Source organism: Corvus moneduloides, chromosome 4 (genome assembly GCF_009650955.1).
Source record: "Corvus moneduloides isolate bCorMon1 chromosome 4, bCorMon1.pri, whole genome shotgun sequence".
NCBI lineage: Eukaryota > Metazoa > Chordata > Aves > Passeriformes > Corvidae > Corvus > Corvus moneduloides.
Genome location: NC_045479.1, coordinates 54749322 through 54772032, shown reverse-complemented (window position 1 = coordinate 54772032; position 22711 = coordinate 54749322). Strand labels below are relative to the sequence as shown.

The window sequence follows — 22711 nt, the reverse complement described above, 5'->3', positions numbered from 1 at the left end:
TAGTCTCTTTAACCTGCACAGCCTAAACCTCACAAAGTTGTTCAGACAAACAGATGCTGGAGATGCCAGAACCAGCTGCAAGCTCTTGTCCTGGTGCTTTGAGTCTAAAGAAGAGGTGTTCTGAGAAAAGAATCAGCACTTGTGTGGGACCAGCAAATCTGGGCCATATCCCTTGGAAAAGCTTAACTCCTTCTTTTGAGACTGCTTCTCACTGCCATAGTAACAAGCAAATCAGATAAAGTTAACAACAAATGAAAAAGCAGGACTGGCCTTTAGCCATGTTACTGCTCCACCTGCTCAGAGACCAGCCAAGCTGTCAGTGCTCCAGATGTACCGCATAGCTGGATATTAAAATTTATTATAAGTTCATTTCTATTTCACTAAACAGGAGAATGGTTATTGCCTGATCCTTCTTATAGTGAAACAATAGAAATGTCAGCAGAGGATGACTGGGTTATCAGAATTTAATTTTACTGGGACTGTACTTGAACTGCACTCAGGTTGGATAGAGAAATTGTGATGGGTAGGGAGACATAAAGCTTTCTCCTCCTGTTATGCAACAAATATAGATATTTACTGTATAGCACAGACACTTGTGGACCAGGGCATTTTTGTTCAGAAATAATTTTAAATTGAAACCATGACTTCCCTCTGAACTGGATTTTTGACCCATCTCATGAAAGTCTTGCACATTTGTCACTTCTGAAACGTTCTGTGCTGGCAGACAGGGGAAAAAGCATGAGTCTGAGCCCCAAATTGTTCTGACTACTGATTCTCATCAATCCACCTTTAAAAATAAATCACACCATTCAGACTGGGTATCAACAAGTGCCAAATATAGTACTACTTATAGAATCACTGAATGGTTTGGGATGGAAGGGACCTGGTCCAACCCCCCCACCATGGGCAGGGACACTGTTCCCTAGATCAGGTTGCTCAAAGCCCCATACAACCTGGCCTTGAACAATTCCAATCACGGGGCAGATACAGCTTTTCTGGGCAACTTCTTTTAGTGATTCACCACTCTTGTCATATAAAAAATTCTTCCTTATACCCAATCTACTTGATAAGTGCTTTTGGTGGTAGATACTAATCACATGTACAAGGCTGAGACAGTGGGGCATATGGTGATACCTCTGGTGTACACAGACACACCAGATGAGCATCTCCAGTGTCTCCTTGTGCACTTCTGCCCCGTGATGCCACACACTGCATTTAGAATAGTCACTGTTAAAGATGAAGCTATTCTGCTTCAAGTGTCCAGAGCTCACAGTAAAAACAGTGGTAGTTACCAGCAGAAGGGTAGCCATCCAATGTGTCAAAGAAACAGGGAAATACATAAGAGAAAATTTGTTTTAGGAGGGCTCTTGGAAAGAAGATTATTTTCTTTCCTTTGTATATACTGAGTAGAAGAGGTTTTACACAAAGCACAGATTTTGCATGTCTGCTGAGAGAAGTCACCAAAGAACTGTCTGACAAAAGCACTGAAACAAGATTGAAGCTTTTAAGCCAACATTAGCTGATGCAACTGTCTGCTCTGATCTGCTCTGATTGTCTGTTCTCACGCCAAAGCATTGGTGTCACACTTGTAGAGGTGCACATCAATGTGACGCTCCTGTACTGACTCCAATCCTACTGCAGTCCAAAGTTGCCTTCATTTTCTGGTGGAATAAAGAGAAATGAAACTAGAAACCAGTTTCACCATTTTAAAGTTTGAATTGTATTACTTGTCATTGCTTCACATACTGTAAATAGGGTCCACATGGAAAGATTTTGCAGTAAATAAAAGTGCTCTTTATCAGCAGTTGGCTTAGGCATCTGATTTTTCAGTAACCTCAATGCAGGCAGAGACTGACACACAGGGACTCTTGTACTTACAGGGGAACATCCACCTAGTTGATTCTGGTGCACAGCTACGTTTCCTAGCACCTCCCTGATAGGCAATTAAGAATCTTTCCCTGAAGTGGCCAAAAGCAGTGGCTCCTTACGTCCCTCTCAGATGGGCTGAGCAGGGAATCACACCAAAACAAGTCCAAAGACAGGCTTTGAATCCTGCCTGGTTCAGCTTACATTTCAACCCACTCTAGAATAACTTTATGTCCTTTCCATGAAAATAATGAGAAAATCTTTATACACAGACGGATGGGAGAACTGGTGCAAAACATACCCAACAGATTCATGTCAAAATCTCACGTAGGGCTTACTGTCATAGTCTATGTCCTAGAGACCACAAACATACACATGGCAGATTATATTGTTGCTCTCTGGCTAAGATCATAACCTGTATTTCCGCAAAGGAACAGATGACATATTCAAGCAGAAAGGGTAGGGTTTTTTTGCAGCTGTATCACCAGAGAGAGGAGGTATTTGCTTGGAAATTATAGAAAACCCACTTCTAGCCCATTTTGTGAAAACAAGAATATCCTCTTCTCAGTAAAATGTCATTCTTGACTTATTCCACTGTTTAATGCTGACTCCTTTCCTTTACTTCTCATCAAGAATTAATGAGACAGAAGTTTAAATAAGGGAGAAGATAAAAGCCTAACACACAAGTTATGTTTTATAGTTTTATAGCTTATAAGTGTAATTTTAAGTATCAGTATGGGGACTGATATTATTTAAACCTCTCAACTATCACATGATCTTATAAAATTTGAAGACCTCATAGATACAGATAAAACTGCTTGCTGCTAAAACCACAGGCCAGACGAGCTATAAGCTAGGGCCACATTTAGAGCAAAGAAATTAACATGGAAATGAAATTCTCTTTCATAGTCACACTGGAAACAAAGCATATAAGTGATATGAACACATATCATGCTGTCTGTGGCTCTGCATGCCATACTTTTGAATGAAATAAATTATTAAAGAAATTAATGAACCTTCATTACTTATTCTTCAGCTGCTCTGCATCCATTCTTCTAATTAAGAACATTGCCTAGACTAAATATTGTGATTAAAATAGTGCACCATGTGTCTGGAGAATACCTAATTTTTCACAATGCTGACTTCTTTTTTATTTAATAGTGATACTGAAGAAATATTACATCACTAATGAGTAGGTTTATTCCAGTTGCTTTTCTACCACATCTTTGTTTTGAATGGCAAACATCATCATCCTATTTTGAGACTATGGATCTATTTATGAGAATTGATTTTTGGTACACCTTTTGTATATATATATTATGGAATTAAGTGTTTTCTAATATTCTTGAATGACAGTGCTATTGATGAAAGACTAAGACAAACAACCGATTCTGTGCTTAACTTTAACTTAAGTCATGCACAAAGTATAAAACAGGTCTCTAAAAAATTGCACATACCTGGTATGTAAACAAAACTTCACTTGGTGATTTACCTAATTTTCCATTGATGTTAACTTCAATTTGACCTTGTTGTGGTTCATTCATTGGTCCAACTTGACACACAATCCTAAAAAGAAAGAATGTAAGCTTATCTGTTAGAAGTAACAGCTGCAATACCAATGCAATATATGTGACCTACCACACACACTGCCAGTAAAAGCGCCAACTTTGCTTTATCCTATACAATGTAATCCAGTGCTGCCTCAGATTTCCAGCAAAACCACCCAAGAATAGTTTGCTCGTCTATCTAAAGGCTGGTAAAACCGAAACCTGAGCACTGTATGCAGCAACTTCAGCAGTCCATTAGTAGAAGTGCCTTCTGCAGAAGACTCAAATTCAGCCCATAAGTCAGTTGAACTTCTGCAACCTGACACAAGATTTACAGTGGACTTTGTGATGTTAAAAAAACCCAAACCCACAAAGGAGCCCCCACCTCCTTGAGGCAAACATCAGATCACCAGCTGTCTTATAATTTTATGTGTTTTAACTGCTGATAATTTTGCTGTGCATCTTGCTACCTTTCAGCTTCAAACTACTGCCTTTTCACACCTATGATCAAAATCCCTTCAGAATTACTGTTCTCTGAAAATAAATTCACAGATAAAACATGCAAAATCAGAGGTCAAGGAACACTGGCCAAGAAAACACTGCCTTAAAACTAACACTGCTGCTGAGTGATAGCTAGGATGTTTAAACTTTTATTTCAAACAGGTAAACCACAGAATGAAAGCATGAAAAGGCAATAAGGATTTGACACACTTGAAAACTGGGACGAATGCTTAATGGAGAGCTGATAATACAGTTAGATAAGGAGTGTATAATGCTTGCAGCCTGCTCAGTCAGACGGTTTCATATAGGACACACGCCCTGAGGATCACTGCTCATTTCTGTCGCTCTTTCACTCCAGGATTATTGCTATTCTTCCTTAAGCAGTGCATGACTGCTTAAAAAATCCCAAAGTAGCAAAAAACCCTCAATGACTCCAAATTACTGGGTATAATGTACTTAAATTGAGACTTATAATAAAAGGATTTTCAAGTCCCTCTGCAGATCACTCCAGACTTTTTTCCTGGGTACTGGCAAATGGACAAAATTCTCTGAATTCTTGCATGCCCTGGCATGTGTATGGCTGCCTGAGCCTGTTCCTCATCATCTCTCTACTGTATTCTTGGAAGTTGTATCTTCATGTCAGGCAGAAACAGGAAACGGTGCCTTTGGAGGAATTTTTACCATATGTCAAGCTAGGGAAAGCAGTCGGGGGCCGGGGCTGGGGGATGTGGGGGAAACACCGTAGCAGGGATTTTAATTGGAAAAGTTCCCTCCCCTCCCCAGCGCTGGCATTACCTCCCTTCCCCCACATTACTAATGGAAAACTACAAAGAATGAGAACAGACTTCTCGAAGGCCAACAATTAAATCACTGCAGAGCCAGAAAGCACCCTTAACTGTCTTAAATCTTGCTGTGCATGGGAGCAACTGTCTCCTAAAAAGACTGGCATTTTACTGCAGAAGGATAGGGGAGCCAGACAAGGCACTTTTTATTATTTTCTAATTTAATTTTATAAAAAAAGTTAATAATAAAACAAAAGAACAGAGGAAGACAAAGACAGAAAATTATAGATATCTGTTTGAAGATTTTGATAACTTTTTAAAGGCTTCCCTAGTCGAGAACATCCTTCAAAATCCACTAATTTGTTGATAAATGACATGATGCAAGTTGCATTTGTTCTCACCCATTACTACACTGCCAGAACTTAGGAAACCAGTAATGTTGCTATGATACCAGGAACCAGCCATCTCAGTTCTGGCTCCTTTCCATGTATTTAAAAATATCAAAAAGCTTTAGAAAAAGCCAAGAGGATGGGGAAATTCTTGTAAGACTATGTTGCAATTCAGTGCAGCTTTTGCAAACACTGAAAACAGGGAATGGAGAAAGATGACCGTAAAAAAGTTTGTAATTCTTTGGATTGGAAGTACATGTAAATCCAGGAGAGATGGCAATAAAATTGGGAAGCAGTAAGAAATAAACAGCTATTCTTTAGCTTCTTCAGTCCTAGAGGCCTGGGAAGCTTCTAAATGCCTGGTCCACACATTGACTAAAGTTAAATATTTTTCAAAAGAAAAAAAAAATCCCTTAGGCATTTTCAAAGTCCCTTTCAAAACATGCCACAGGAATAGCAAAAAGTTACTGTGTTACATGTTAATTTATAAGAAGGGAAAGAAAGCCAAGGTTTCAATTGCAGCCTTCAAAATTGAATGAAAGAAAAATCACACCACCTAAAATATGTCATTACTCTTAACATTACTACTGAACCTTCCTGCTATGCTTTTCATCAGCTAATATCAAAAGGGTATTTCCCTCTTGAAATTAGAAGCTTGATATAATCTGTAGTAAACACCTAGATACCTACCAAGAAGAATTTAGGCATTCTGTTTCAATTTTTGGCACCGCTTAAGAGTGTGACAAGTAATCCACAAAACATCTACCAACCTGCTTAGGCACTTCAACACCCATGGACTTTTTGGCTTTGAGATGAAACTTAGTCATCTACAGCTAAACCTGAACTCTGGGCTCCCTCCCTGCCCCCAGGAAAGAAACTCTATGGCTGGAGTAAACAGATTTAAGCTTCCTCTTTCTTTGCCTGCTTTCCCATAAATCTTGTATGCTTGGCTTCATTGTGGTTCAGATTTAGCAAAGTCATAATGACTAGATTGTACATGTAGAATGCCTTTAATTTAAAAACAAATAGTTTTGATATATGTACAGTAATAGTTTATGAAAGCTTTTCAATCAAGTAAGGAAAAAACTTCAATCAGAAGCAGGATGGTAGTACACAATTGTAAATTGGTTGCTGTTACAATCTATAAAAATTTTAAGTAAAGAGTCAGACATGTTACTATGAAATATTGCAGGTATATCACACTAGTTCTTTTTGAAATGGTAACATTTGTAACCACAAGAAGATCATCTTTTCTTGAAAATGCACAGAAGTTCATTTTTTCTTCTAAAATCTTATGAAAAACATCCATCAATTACCTTGTGGAAACAGAGTAGAACTCCTCTTTAAAAAGACATTCCTTGTCTGCCACTGTTACATTTTTTACATCTTCTGCTTTTATTCCCAAATTAGATCCCATTATGGTCAAAAGAACTCCACCACTTAGTGGTCCAGTTTTTGGCTCAATCTGTGTTTGCACGAGGGAGAGAGGGGAAAAAAAAAGCAAAATTAAATACTGCAGTGACTATGTTGATCTTCTATATTATTTAAAGCTACTTTGACTTAGCAACATTTGAAATGCAGATGTTTCTTGTAGGACATACAAAAAAACATGCTATGCAACTTTTTAATGTTAATCAATCATCTGTTAGCTCAGAACTAGTATTCAACAGTTGCAGATTTTATGTCTCCTGTGGCAGACTGTTATGTACAAAACTCTTGCCTGGTGTTTATTCTGTTTTAAGTTTGCTTCCTCCACTAAAGTACTGTGATTTTGAAAAGCAAATGGATTGCACTCTTCTCACAGTCCTTCCACAGAGCTTTTCCAGAATTTTGTTTTCATGATTTTATCCCTTTAGGTTCACAGCAGAGCAGTGCACCTTCCTAACACACAGTGCCCCACGTAGTGCCTTCAAAAGTTCCTCCATTCCCTTGATTTTCCTTACTGCATCTCATGGTAGGGTGCTGCAGCATGGGCTGATGCTTATTGAGTAATTTGCAAATAAAATGAGGACAGAGAAGATCCTGCCATTGCAGTGGACTCCTCAGACTGAAATATGGCCCTGACAGGCACTTAAATTCAGAATATTTGTTGAAAGGCTAACCTGCTTTCCTACATAATGCTGGGAGCACCTCCAGCAGGACCTTTTCAGATCTTCAGCTTTGGAGGGCCACAAGTTCGCCATCAAGACAAGGGAGGTTGCACTTCACTGTCTGCTCCATCAAAATCAGTCTCTTAGGTCTAAGCAAGTCTGAGCACAGAGACATGGCTGCCTCTGCTGGCTGCCTAGCCCAGCTCCAGAATCACTTGCTCCATTTTCCCACTGCTTCAACTTCCTAAACTTCTGCCCACTGGATGTCCATTTGCACTCAACCCATAAACAAACTAGCTGAAAAATTATTCAACTGTTTGTCTAGCTGTTTCCAAATGTTATGTCCATATCTAAAGCTAATGTGAGCTCTGAAAAATCTAATATATTTTAGTATGTTTTTTAATGCAAAAGAATGTAGAAACAGTATCCCAGGTGAAAACCCTTTTTTCTTAATTTTCCTTTTCCTTTCTTCTCAAATTGTGTTTACCTGGGCATAGGTATTACACAAGTATTCTTCTCCACACTTTCTGTTGAGATTCCAGGGTATTTACCTTGCTTGGCAGACTTCAACTGCTTAACAGCCATTTCATCTTAGCTTTGCCCTCATGGCCAACCTTCCCCCATGTACTGCAGGTCTGCCAGTAGGCACAGCCTCCAGGGTTGCAGTGTCTCTACCAGTTTGAGCCACAGGTTTCACACACAGTTCCTACTGAGTGAAACATCCCTGTTCCAACTCTCAACCTCTGTCATACAGTTACCACATTTTGTAATGGCTTGGGATATGTTCTCATCAAACAATGTGTCTGAGTTTTGAAATACTGATACCACCACTGCAGCAATTTAGATTTGCCCAGCGGAAGCATGTATCACTCTTTTCTCAACGATTATGCCCATAAAAGCAGCATTTGGCTTGTTTCTGAAAAGGACATGGATTTATGACTTTCTTTGCCTGCTGATCCATGAAGGTGGAAACAATCTTCCCTGACCCTGTGTGAAGGCTCCAACTACAGAGTAAGTCAGGGGTGCACATATGGCCTCTCCGATTTCTTACATTCAATTTCTACAGCTTTGGGTTTGATGCTGGTGTAGACTGAACAATATCACTGACACCTGGAAGACATTTTGTGACGCAGAAACAATCTGCTCCCTTAATAAATACTATTTAAAACTCTAGCTTGAAGCCTGTAAATGAGCCTGTTATATACTTGTAGTTCCAGGAGCAGTGAACCTCTCTTACAGACTCATTTCAGGTAGAAAGGACTTTATGAGAGAAAAAATCCGTGCTATTCTAATCATTCTTATGCAAGAATCAAGTGCCACATTTTAAGCATGCACTGCTAGCCTGGCTTCTGACACAGCGAAGACAAGGCTTGAAAAACAAGGAGGCTCAAAGACTCCATTCAGTCTCTTATTTTGAGTCTTTACAAATCTCTCACACACATCACTACTGACATTATTTCCTTTCAGCTCTTTCAGAGGCTTACTTAACACCCTAGGAAAAAACCTGCCTTTCAGTATGAGCTTGCTTGGCTCCTTTCTCCTGAAAAATATTACACTGGTGGGGAGAGAAAAAAAAGCAATCTTACACGAGTGATCTCTGGAGGAGGACACGTGTCGGTGGGGGGAGCGTGACAGAGTTTTTCATACACGCACTTGCTGGGCTTGCCATCTTCTTCACACCAGACACACTTATAGTTGGGATCGGCAGCAAGGCATAAGCTGCAGTCGCTTCGTCCGTAGGAGCAGTTGTACAGAGTCACTGAAAGATGAACAACAAACACACTTAGACATTTATCTCTGTTTCAAGGGTATTCAGTGTCCTTTAGGAAGGAAAACTAACCCTGTGTATAAAGTTCAGTGGAGTCGCGTGAGTAATATGTACAGTCTGTACTTAACCCCTGAATGATGCTGAGAGAAAATTGTATTTTTCCTCTATGGAAAAACCTGACATTTATCCATCTGTAGAGTATGACTACTATCAAGTAAACCCCAAATATATTTTTGTCACTCAGCAGTGATATGGGATACACATCATAAAGTCACCCCAAGACACACTGTCAAAACATTCAAGTACAAAGTCCTTACTTTGACTGAGCTCAATAACACATAGAGCTGTTCAAAGATTAATTCAAAAATCAGGTCCTCCTGGAGCATCCTAAGTCAGATACGGAAGGTATAAACTCTGCGTGGGTGTCAGTAGGGGCAGACATCAGCTGGCATGGGACCTCCCCCTGTTGCAGAATTAAAGGAAGAGTGCTGCCTTTGTAAGCTGTTTCCAGGATGTTTGGGACTTTTCATAATCACCACTAATGCCTGAACCAAATAGAAAGTTAACACTTTATTAAGTGTTAGCCTTTGTTCAAGTTAATACCTCTGCATTTCTTCATTCTTCTCTATTTTCTTGCTTTTGTCTTCCCTTTTGTCTTGAACTGTCATCCTGATGTACACCTCATTCCTTCTGTAGTGGGGTTTAGTTCTAGCTTTTCTGAGCCAAGAAATCACGTCTGAAAGTCTTCTCTCTCTTACTGATGAAACAGAGACCAACTGTCCCAGACATTAAGCTTGTTTTGGCCCCCATCAATCTCTAGCGTGATGCGCAGTCACTGAATGAAATAATTTTCCCAAATAGATGCAAAGCCTTGAGACATACCTCAGTGGTTCAACACCACAAGGAGAGCCTGGGCTTGCAAAAAAGCATATGGAGATGCGCTTGAGAACTAGCCCAGAAGAAAACAGACTGAAAATATGCCATGTTTCTCTAGTGAAAATGTGCAAGTTGCACAGATTGCCCAGCATGTGAGTGCTGTGCCTCCCTGGACAGGTGAGATGATTATTGTAAAGAGGAAAACATCTTGCTGCCTGCTTTTCTGCTCCTTCTTTCCCCCCTGCTTCTCTCTACTCTTTGCTGCTCTATATTTTTGGCCACACAGCCTCTCACCCTCTGCCACTGAGGCTCTGGCAATTTCTGAGTCTTGTAAATTAACTTAACTTACCAGAACAACAGAAAGCTTTTTAGGTTTCCTCCTGTGCTCTTTCAAGAATTAAATGTGTTTACAGATGGGAATGGGGTATACAAGACAGAGACTCAACATCTTCCCCTTCCCCTTCCCTTCAGTAATCTCAAGAAACAGTAGCCTTAGTGACACTGGATTTTTTTCAAACGAGGTTCATATTTAAAGATGCAGGAAACATAGGAAAGTATGTGGACAAGGGTAAATCCCTTTGAGATGCATATAGTAAAGGCCACTAAAAAAGTTTATTTCAAACAAGCTTTTACTCTCAGAGGAGCAGAACTCTAGGAAGGACACTGGCAGTGTCCAAGGACACTGGACACCCTCCAGTCACTAATATTTCAATACACTTGGTAACTTCCTAGATAACAGCAGCAGCAGCAGTAGCTTTTGAAATCTAATTCCAAGAGACTACCATGTCAAATTTCTACTGAAATGAAAAGGTAAAATGAAAATGCTACTTTTCCATTATTTTTTCAGCAGTGGCCTTATTCCCCTGCTAGGCATGAACAATATTGCAGATGCCCAAATCTTGGCTAGTCTCTGCCACTTGCAGGAGAACATGTAATCCCATACAGGCAGTTTTTGTCTGAATGCTTTATGTTTAAAACCCTCAGCATTCAGTTTCACAGCTAGTCTTTAATACAATAACAGGTTTTATTTCTTTCTCTTACAATGAAGGGTTAAATCAATGATGAAGCCTGATTTTAACCCTTCCTATGTCTAGTCAGCATATCCACTTGATTTCAAGTATCTGTACCAGCAGAAAATCAGCGGAATACATCATTAGAGGTGTATGCAAAAGTGAGGGACTTTGGCATTTGTAAAAATGAATCAGTGAGAAAGAGACTCCATTTGATTCAATCTCTATATTGAATTTCCAAGGGATTGATGAGCACAAAGCAGGACAAGCATCATTTGCTTCATAAACTGAGCACACAAATATGGAAGGCACTGAGCAACAAGCATAAACGAAGCAATATTTCCTGCAGTTTGTGTGTCAGCTATCCACTTGTGTGCTGGATGTAGACATAGGGCTGGGGAAAAGCACCAGACTGACAGCCCTGGTATGCTGCTGTTTGCTTTGTGCACAGTGGCATGGAAAAGTTTCCATGCTATGAATTGCTTCTATAGGAACCAGATTGGTTCTTATTCCAGCACTCTGAAAGATTGCTATTGCACAGACACGGGAACAGGAAATATTGTTGAGCAAATCTTTCCCTTGACTTCCTAAACCTGGCATTTCCCACCCAGATGACCACATGGCCACCAGGTACAGCATGGGAATGTGTTTACTGAATTACTTTATTATCCTTCATTGGCTAGACAGGGATTCGTATTCCATCCCTCAATAAACAATGTCACTGCTGCAAAGTCTTGATGTCCCTCACATCCAGCTACATAAATGCAATGAAGAAAGCCACGGCCTTAAAACATTAACCACTCCCCTTGTTCACTGATCAGCTCATTATATGTACCAGCAGCAAGCCACTCATTAGATTCAGACTCTTATCCATCACCTTGAGATACCAGCTGTGATATCATTGATAAAAAGGACTAAGGATAAAAGGGATATATTGGATTTCACACTGTTCAGAACCCCTGATGGCTTGAGATGTAAAAATGCTATCATAACTTAGTATTCACTGAGTGCTATACAAAGAAAGGGTTCTTTCACTGTCAGGTTCAAAGGTGCTTCTCAGCAGCAGCCATATACCCAAAGCCAATTCTTTTCAAGATGCATAAAAACACATTCCACTCTGGATTTCATATGGCAAGGGAATCTGAAAGTCAGAAAGAATTTGGATTTTAAAAAATACCTTTTATACTAAAAAGAGACATTTGTTGATAATTTTTCAATTCCCCTCTTGCAAGGGCTCTGTATTTCCATTTGAATGATAACATTTCTTTAATAATATAACTACCTTTTTTTTTTCTTTAATGTTTTTTCCTGACTTGGAAAAAAGATGTTGGGAATATTTGGTCAAAATTTTGCAGTTTTAAACCCGACACGACTGGAATGGAAACTAAGACAGTGTGAGATTGCAATATGACCTCCCTGTAACATTCATGCCAGGTCCTCTTTTAACACTGCACACAGAGCCATAAGGAAAATCTTCTAAAAAACATAGTTCATGCTGCCAATATGAAAAGGAATAAATTTCAATATTGTACAGCTGGAAAAATATGGTCTGAAGATTTAATCAGCAGAGGAAATTACTTAGGGTACTAGTATTTTCCTGATGTTGACTCATCACTCAAGTAACAAGAGGGTTGCCTCACAGTTTTTGCAATATTCTGCCTTAAATGTCAGTCCTAAGGTGTGTAAGGTAGGTATCAACTCCTAGATACTACTCTATTGATTTTGAAGGAACTTCCTTACCTCAGCTCAGGACTAGGCTTACAGACATAATTGCTTCATTACTGTATGTTGAAAAGAAATGAAATTTATATTCATAAAGAGATTTTTATCAGAGATCAAGTCTTGGTGCTATAATTTTTAATTTAGTTTTTAATAGAAATAAGTGAATACAGTAAGAAGCTGAAAACACCCTGAATGTTTCTGTGTTTTCCTGATTGCCAGCCAACACAGGGACTGCAGAATCTGTCTGAACTGAGACACAGCTAAGAGATGAGATTTCAGGTGAAATCCATATGAGTGGCTGTGAGAAGGATCCTCTTTCTGCCCTTTGATGAGGAAAGTTCATTGCAGAAAGGAAAAGATTATTAAAAAAACCCAAACCAAAATACTTAAATAAGTATGAACGGCGAGGCTTTGCTATTAAGATTGCACTTCAGAGCAAAAGCAATCTCGAAAATCATAGAATCATAGAATCAGAATACTTTGGGTTGGAAAAGACCTATAAAGGTCACCTAGTCCAAATCTCTGCAATTAGCAGAGACATCTTCTACTAGATCAAGTGATTTTTGAGATAGTCCTGTGTGCAGTCAGGAGATGGGCTTGATGATCCTTGTGGGCCCCTTCCAACTCAGGATATTCTGTGATCCTGTGATTCTACACAAGGGCCCATCCAACCTGAACCTCAGTGTTTCCAGGCATGGGGCATCTACCATCTCTCTGGTATCCAAAACATAGCCCTATATCAGCCACTGTGAAGAAAATTACTGCAGCTGAAACCAGCACAGCAACCTGTGCCAGTGTTTCACCAGCCTCACTGTAAAGAACTTCTTCCTTATATCTAGCCTAAATTTACTCTCTTTCAGTGTAAAACCATTACCCCTTGTCCTATCTCAACCGTCCCTGCAAAAAAGATTCTAAATCCCCATCCCTTCGATAAGTGACCTTTAAGTACTGAAAGACTGCAATAAGGTCTCCCTGGAACCTTCTCTTCTCCAGGCTGAACAACCTCAACTCTCTCAGCTTTTCCTCATAGGAGAGGTGCTCCAGCCCTCTGATCATCTTTGTGGCCCTTCCTACTCTGTATTCATTCCAACAGGTCCATGTCCTTCTTAAGCAGCAGGCCCAGAGCTGGATGCAGCACTCCAGATGGGGTGTCATGAGAGTAGAGTGGAGTGGAGGGAGAGAATCCCCTCCCTCGCCCTGCTGGCCACACTGCTTTTGATCCAGCCCAGGATATGACTGGCTTTCTGGGCTGCATCCACACATTGCTGGGTCCAGCTTTTCACCCCAAGTGCTGCTCTGCAGGACTGCTCTCAGCGCCTATTCTGGCTTGTATTTGTGTTTGGGATTTCCCCAATCCCCGTGCAGGACCCTGCACTTGGCCTTGTTGATCCTCATGAGGTTTGCACAGGCCCACCTCTCATGCCCATCAAACTCCCTCTGGATGCCATCCCTTCTCTCCAGTGTATCAGATGCACCACATAGCTTGGTGTCACTTGGCAAACTTGCTGACAACACAGATGTTTAATGCATTAGTTTAGTATTAATAACTTTTGATCCGTCAGATTTAATTGTTTCACCCAAACCAGTAAAACCCACAAACATTCTTACTAACAAGTCTCCAAATTATGGAGGAATAGATTTCTGCATACTGTAATTCATCTCCTTTAATCCCATATTTCATACTTACCCATCAGTTTGCTGTCAATCTTGACTTTATCTGTTTTTATGGATAAATTAAGTTGTAGGGTCTCATTTGCACTATAGGAGAACTGGAAAAGACAACAAAATAAAGATATTTATACCTTCATTTGGCAAGGTTAATTTCACGCATTTTCTATGATTCTCAGAAATCAGACCTGTGAAGGTTTTAGAAACTCTCCCAAGCCTTATGGCCTTTTATTCATCTTGGCCAAATATATTATAGAAAAATGTTTTAATGAACCTAATCCTTCACAATCAGAATTTTCAAGTACCAAGGGACAGCAATATCTGAATACTCGCTTTTCATTAATTTAATTTACATTTGGTTATAAGTATCAAAGCAGCAAAAGTACTGTTCAGAGGCAGTAAGTATAGCTGCTGACCATGCTGAGTTCTCCCTTCCCACACCATCTGGCCCCATTACTTCTGTGGGCACAGCAGACTTGCACCACATGGAGGGGAAATCTTGCATCTTTTGCAGTGCAGCCTCCTCATTTTACAGCCAAATCACAAGGTTCACATGCTCCAAGACATGAGCTTCTGTTCATGCTGAAAGAGCAGCAATGAGAATTGTTGGGAAACAAGAACAAATAAAAATACAGAGGCTTTATAAGGCAAATGCTTTGTGCTAGGCACAGATGATGCATAAATGCTCATTAATTCTCAAATCTACTGTTGGTGAGCTTGTAAGACAAAGTTTAAAGTCAGCATAACATTTGTGAGTCAAACTTTGAGCTTAGAAAATAGACTATTTTTAAAATATTATTTCCTTTCTCAGTAAAACAAGCAAGAGCGAAAGAAGCATAACTACTAGGTAGCCAAGCAACAGCATTTTGTTACCATTCTTACCATTCCCATTTTACAGATACAAAATGGGAAAGGTAATGAATTGGAATGTGGAGAGGGAGAGCACTGAAATTCTTGCATTTTATCCTCAGTGATTTCACTAGATTGCATAAAAAGTGAAGAATAAAACAGTAGTGGTCTCAAATTCCTCCAAAGATTGTTCAATAATTCCATGGGTTACACAGGTAGAGAAATCAAGGAGAAAGATTGAGGGCTTTGAGGGGAGACTTCGGGAGCTCTGAGCCAAAAGTCTTGCCTTTGACTACTACTGCCAAAGGAGAATCTCCATCAGAGGTGACTTTCTTTTCTGAGGGAAACACATATTACCTTTATAATTCTAGACACATGTGGCTACTGGAACAGTTAAGAAGAAGAACTGAGCATATTTGGTAGGTGAATCATATTTTCTCATTTACCTCTTTACTCACGAATGAAAATTTTCCTTCATCTGACTCATCAACAGAAGCTTCAAATTCAAATTGGCTGTTTCCAACTGTAAATTTTTTACCCTAAGGATGAGAAAATTTCAGTTTAGAACTTGTATAGCATCACCAAGCATAGTAAAACATCACCAGGCAATATCCTGTTCAGCCCTGGAAGTAATTAAATCCAAACGGAGAAGGCTAACCGCTTACAGCCATCTTCTAAAGCAATGCTAGTGAAACGCTGAGCCAGAGCAATCTGCAGCTTTGCTACACTCCTCCAACATTCATTCCTGGTAGGCACACCAACAAGTCCAAGGAAAGCAAGATCATATATAGCACTCAGTTTTAGGGAGCAATAAGAAAAATCTAAGAGATGTGAATACTGGATGGCTTCACACATCAGATGTGTTATTAAGAAAGCTCTGTGAGTTCTGCCCTTAAAGGTTTTCTTTGTAGGGATTCTGGGCAGAGCATCAATGCAAGAGCTGCATGGGAAACTGGAATGAACGTCTCTCAGCTCTTTGTCTCTCAGCTCTTGCTGCCTTTCTCCTGCCTTACCATGATTCCAGCTGTATTTTCACAGGACAGTCTTTGATGGCAGCACTAATTTAAGGGTATTCCTGCCTCCTAGGCATCTTCTTCCCATCTCTTCTCCCTAGATCCTAAGTCTATTAATTCCTGTCTTAAGTCCATAGCACACACTGATCTTCACTGCACTGACAAAGCTCTCAGCTTGGCTGTTTTGTGATTCAGTCAAAGAACTTAGCTGGCTAAAATCCTCATCCCATGACATTATTTCTGTGCTGGGTCATTCTCCTGCCCATAGGACAGGCATGCAAACAACTTTGCCAGAAGAATATTAGAGAAAAGTGAACAGCAAGGATATTTTCAGACAGTAATGTTGGTAAAGACTTATGAAATCAGAACTCACTGGGGGACAAGACAACCTTCACCTTTACAAAATCACAAAATGATTTGGGTTGTAAGGGACCTTTCAAAGACCACCTAGTCCAACAACCCTGACATAGGCAGGGACATTTTTCCCTAGACCAGGGTGTTCAAAGTCCCATCCAACCTGGCTTTGAACATTTCTAGGGATGGGGTACATGCAAGTTTCTTGGGCAACCTGTTCAAGTCTCACACCATTCTCCTTGTGAAAGATTTCTTCCTTATCTATCTAAACCTATCCTCTTTCAGTTTAAAAAATGTTGCCCCTTTTTCTGACCCTACAGGCCCTGGTAAAACATCTCTCCCCATCTTTCTTATAAGCCTCCTTTATATATTGAGAGTCCACAAAAATGTCTCTCAGGAGCCTTCTCCAGGCTGAACCACCTCAACTCTGTCAGTTTTTCTTCATAGAAGAGGTACTCCAGCTCTCACCCTCTCTCTGATCATTCCCATGTCTCTTCTCTGGACCCTTTCCAGCAGGTCCACATCTTTCTTGTACTGGGAACCCCAGAGCTGGATACTACACTCCAGCTGAAGTTTCAGCAGAGTGGACTGGAAGAAGATAAATTACCTCCCTCAACCTGTTGGCCACACTTCTTTTGATGCAGCCCAGGATACCATTGGGTTTCGGGTTGCAAGTGTACATTGCCAGCTCCCATATAATGTTTCATTCCCAAGTCCTTCTCCACAGGGCTACTCTCAATCCATTCAACCCCCAGTCTGCACTGATGCAGGTGCAGGACCTTGTCAGTGACCTTGCTGGACTTCATGAGCAATTCACTGTGGGTGTAAAGAACTAGTCCCTGGTTTTGACCAGACCCATCTGTCTTGGAGCGCACATGGCAAAAAAAGAATGGTTACTCAATTCCTCTTTTCTGCTCCAAAGGTTAAGTACATTGTCTCCTGCTATGATCTAAGTCTTGTGTTTGAGCATCTTATCTTTTTTATTTGTAGCTACTTCTTCAATGCTGGAATCACAGGTAACTCCTGGGTCACTGGGTTTATCTAATTAACATAGTGGAAACCTTTCCTACTGTGACAGGCTGGGCAGTGGACATGAGCCCACCAAGGTTTGTGGCTGAGGAGGACAACATGCTTTAACCAGGTAAAGGACCTGACTTGAGTCTCTGTGTGGTTGTTTTATAGAAGAAAACAAACCTTTTACTTCTTCCTTCTAGGAAGCTACACAAAAAATAAGCTAGTGACTGAGCTCTGAAAAAGCCTTGTCTGAAACTTTTACAGCCCATTCTGCTTTACAGAAAACATCTATATAGTCCAAGTTTTAAAGCATCTCCTTATAAATATTTTTTTAATAGGAATGCTGCCTCGTTTTTCTTGCCCCATGTATTTTAATATAACATGTATTTTTCAAAAGTGTTCAAATTCTGCTGCTCCTGTGTAAGGCTTTCCCACATGTTAACAGCAGGTTCTGGGAGAGGAGGGGAGCTTTGCTGTGTGTGACAGCTGATACCTGGCGTGCATTGAAATCAGGAGTTTGCTACACCAGGCTCTCGAGCAGAAGGCCACAGTGCTCACAGTCAGTAGTTTTGGTGCAAGAGATGTGTAGCAAACACTAAGAAGCAGGTTACACATCAGACACACATGACAAAGACAAATCCAAATGGGAAATTACTTTTAACGAAAATCTTTGGTGGGCTAATAAGGTTATCTTGATGCCACTACATCTGTCTCTCCTACTGTGCCAATCTTTCAAGGACTCAGCTGGAGAATGCCTCTCAGAAATTGCATGCAATATGACTATTCAGTACAAAACTTCCCTCCTTCTGCCTCTCCTGGATGGGGCTATTCCCAGAAGAATGACAACAGCTTGGATTTCTCTCTCCTTCCTACTGAAATTCTTTCAGAGGAAGGAAGGGCAGAAGAACAGTCAACAGCATCTCCTCTTTTAGTCTATTTCCCTCCAGTGGAAGCTATCATGAGGAGACTTATTCATTGTACTTTAAGTGTTTACAAGTTAAGAGGAGCATACAAAATGTGTGAGCTTATACTTCCACCCTCAGTGGAAGTATAGCAGTTTCTATACTTCCAGTATAGAAATAATTCTTGATATAGTTCTGCACTAGCAGTTTTTTAAGCCATTTACCTCTTCTACTCAGTAAGCAAGCCCTTCACTGTTCATCTCCACCTAGAGATGAAGATGCTTATATGCACAATGTTGGATAGTGCACTTAGTCACCCACGATAAAGCTGGGTGTGCAATGCGCTTTTAAGTAAAGCACAGATTAAACCAAGATAATAGAACCAGTAGTTCAAAGTGACAACACAACATTAATTTTTTGCTTTTCCTAAGCAAGAATTTAGGCAAGGAAAATAGGAGGAAAATGGGTGTACCAACGTTCTAATCAATAAAGACCTTAAATGTGCTCATAGCTGCATGACTGCTTCAAAGATGCTGTAATTCCCAGCATATCCTGTGGCAAAATTGTTCCACATGAGAAGGCAAATGCTATTTAGCATTTGGGCTGTGGGCCAATCCCTACAAAATATCCATCCATGGCTTCTCCTGAGCCACCCTGTTTTCCATGAGATGTTTACCAAAGACTGAGTGTAAGTTATGCCCTTACTCAAATGAACTTTCAGTCATCAAAGCTACTACTTCAGATAGCATGACCCCACAGGCATGAGTGCCTATGTGATTACAATTATTTAATGCCTTATTTGTCTGTTATCACATATATTAGAGGTCTGTGTATATAGCTATAGTCACTGAGTGTGTCTCTTCAAGTCCTGCCACTAAAGGCATTTTCGTTTTGACTTTAAAACACATCTCTGTACCAGGATATATGGAGCTGATCCCATGACAGACGTGACATTTTCACATGGCTCTCACCCAAGAAAAATTACTCTGACATCATTTGACACTCACTGCTCTCCAGCATCTTTCCAGTTTTGGGACTATGCATTCAGCTTGACTTCTTACAGTGACTTGAACTCGTAAGCCTTCCCAGTTCCAAGTTAAATAAATACATTCTGTAGCAAACCGTTAAACATTGCTACCCATGACAAAGCATTCAATCCACAGGATGTGTCTTTGCATTCGTTAAATGCAATTGATATCTCACAGAATTAAAAAAACCCAGCAGTCTTATTTCCATTCTCTTTTTGTTACTAGTAGTTCAGAAAGATTAAAGTGCTTATTCATAGAATGATAAACTAGATGAAGGAGTGTTTGCACTCCTGATGCTGTTTCTCCTTGGAGGACAAGGGTCCACTAGAAGTCAAATTCAGCACATCTAGATTATGCATCTGCCCTGAATTTGTTCTAGAGAGAGAAAGGGCTCTTCCAGTTATATCAAGGGAGCAGGAAATTATTTTCCTCTAGGGCATAAAAAACAGCTCTTCACAATGTTAAACAAAAGAAATACGAGTGTAATCTCTGGAATACTTTCCAATTTTTAGCAAAGAGAGCTGTGGGTTTAGGAGAGGTGTTGTGTGCTCCATGTTGCACACAGCCAGACAACCTACCAGGGACCAGTTCTGACATCTTGGAGAACACACCAAATTCGCCAAATTTGCATTTCATTTTCTGCATATATTTTTAAGGTCTTCAAACAAAAATTTTTTTTTTTGGAACATATGGCTTTTATAGCACAGTTTTTATACATGTCTATAGTAGTGACACACAACATGGTTTTCATATGATTGTAGTGCTTATGGGTTGCTTTTTACACTTCTCTGAATACTCTTCTTACATTGCTACTCTTCAGGCCTGTTGACCCTTTTCCATCCCTTGGCAGGAGTAGAAAAGGTGATAGAAGGAATTGCTTCTAAGCAGTACAGTATTCATTTTGAAAAAGGAAAAAAAATCCCTTCAAAAAACAAGAGCCTTCTTTCCCTTGATAGATGGCCAGTAGTTAAAGAAATCGATGCACTCCCCAGGGCATCTATCATCAATTCACATTTACACAAAGACAACACAGAAACAAAGACTAGAAATGGGTAACAATACTTGAGCTATCACCTAAAAATGGTTTTTAAACTTCATTTTTATCCAGCTAACAATAACATTTTATGCATTGTCTAGGCTATAAAGCAATTAAGACCCTGGGGTCTGTCTGACTTCTTAGAGGCTTTTTTTTTCTGGGAGCAAGTACTAAGAAAGAGAAGCCTTTACTGTGGTTGAGAAAATACCTGATCTTCTGGTTTGATGATCACACATACACACAAAAGCAAAAGATTATTTTATCCAAGCTAAGAAATATTTAATGTCGGAGTGCCTTTTTGTGTTTGAAAGGTGAAAACTGAATTAAGCCCACAGAGTGATGTCATTCTAGAGCAATAGCAACAAAACCCACCAAATATTTAATTAGAAAAAGATGTGAAACATTCACAATTCCTACATCCCCTCTCATTTCATTACATGAAAAATAATTGTCCAGTGTTTTAATAGGTCCAACTTACATTCTTTAAAACGCCCCCTCCATTTTAGTAGTTAGAGTATTTTCCCGGGCTCTGATTCTCTCTTGGTGATGACTCTACCACAGTAACCAATATTATATGAAACTTGAATGTATAGCTCTTTTCTTTCTTTAAATTACAAGCAGGATCTCCAAGGCACATGAACTAATGCTTTAGTTTAGGGGTGTGGATGCAGTTTAAGAGGCATTCAAATGACAGCTAGCTTTGAATGAATCTGCTTACCCGATAATAATCTAGATGTTTTCCCTCAAAATACACAGTTGTTTGGTACTCCATAGGTATTATAGGAGGGTTAGGGTCTAGAAACTGTGGGCATTCTCCTTCCTAGGGAGAGAAACATTTTATATGTTATTACAAATAAAAACTCTTATCACAACAAGCTCCAGTGGCCTTTGGACAATAGAATGATTGTTCTGAAGAACTTCATGCTTAAAATACAGTGACAGATTTGATTACACCCTTTCAAATTAGACATGCTAAAAATGACTGCAGCGTATGTCAAAGCTGTGGGTGATTATCTCTCCCTGCCTTGAAATCTCATTCCTCCCATTGAAGCAAAATAGTAAAAGGAACAGAAATATCCTTTCACGAGTCTCACTGCCCCTCCTCAATCACACCCTTAAATTCCCACCCCCGCACTGTCACAAAAAAACAAACCACCTTACACTTCTGGAGTTAACTTTAGAATCATTTTCAAATCTCTGATTCAACCAACTGATATGAGAGATACAGCAAACAAAATATTGAAGTGTTCTAATAAAAAACCTAATAACCTTATTTTTAAACATTACCATATTTTGTTTTATCACATCCTGTACTGAAGAGGACTCTTCACAGATATGTCTCTTCCAGTCCCACTGGCAATTCCATCTATTGCTTGCACAGGAATAGCATCTACAAATATAACATGGTAGTCATGACAAATTGTCAAGCTTTTTCTCCCACTAACAAGAAAAGTAAATTAAATTCCATATTTATTCATGGAGGGTAGAGCAGTCTGTTATAGTGTCCTTAGTATATTAAGCTGAAAACTTGGTAAGAGCAATTCAAGAACCCCATAAACCTATTTTATCCCTTAAATAAATACTTGAGCGAGGATCAGAAAACCATAGCATTTGCAAAAAACTTTGAGATCAAGCCTGAGAGGACTAGAAGTGATTTTGATCAACCTACATATGTAAGGATGAACAAAGGGTTTGGGGTGGCTGCACCTGCCCTATTTGAATGCTCTGCAACTCAAAGCACCATACTGCTATCATTACAGGGAACAAGTAGGCACACAGATGTCCATGTTCCTCACCTGCAGACACATTAGCAGCTATAGAAATGGCAACACAATGAACTGGCCTTAATGATATGTGCCATGAATATTTCTATTCCATGTTTTATGTTGTGGGCTCACCAGGTGCCCTTCAACCATTTTTAAACTCCATTAAAATGTAAGAAAAAGGACTCAGACACTGGCAAATTTTGAGTGCCAAAGTCTTAATTATGAAATGATTAAATAATTCAGGTGCCAGTTACCTAACATACCAAGCTACAGGATCTAAACGCTTAAGAAGCTGAAATACTTACGGCTGATTTTCAATAAGATTCATTGCTTCTTCACAGTCATAAAAAGGGTAAGTATATGATGCAAAAAAAATCTTGTTCTTTTCAAAGGTTAACTGAAGTGGAACTGAAACATGATCTATCACAAAAGAAAAAAAAATATCCAAGTGGTTGTTGAATTCTTCAGCTCTTGAGCTGAATGATACAATGATAACAGTTTTATTATTTTACAGGACATAAGCAAATATT

At 39.7% G+C, this 22711-nt stretch overlaps 1 protein-coding gene across 5 annotated transcripts in view; it reads right to left on the bottom strand.

The window, feature by feature from the left end:
- PLXNB2 (plexin B2) overlaps positions 1-22711 on the bottom strand; it is a 263743-nt gene that overhangs the window by 43328 nt on the left and 197704 nt on the right. For all 5 annotated transcript variants that reach the window (XM_032105466.1, XM_032105464.1, XM_032105469.1 and 2 more), the window contains 8 exons: positions 22487-22601; positions 21703-21805; positions 21134-21235; positions 15515-15607; positions 14239-14320; positions 8762-8934; positions 6402-6550; positions 3324-3432 (listed from right to left, as the gene is read on the bottom strand). In XM_032105466.1, the coding sequence (XP_031961357.1) occupies positions 3324-3432; positions 6402-6550; positions 8762-8934; positions 14239-14320; positions 15515-15607; positions 21134-21235; positions 21703-21805; positions 22487-22601 (926 nt within the window). The remainder of the gene's footprint in view (positions 1-3323; positions 3433-6401; positions 6551-8761; positions 8935-14238; positions 14321-15514; positions 15608-21133; positions 21236-21702; positions 21806-22486; positions 22602-22711) is intronic.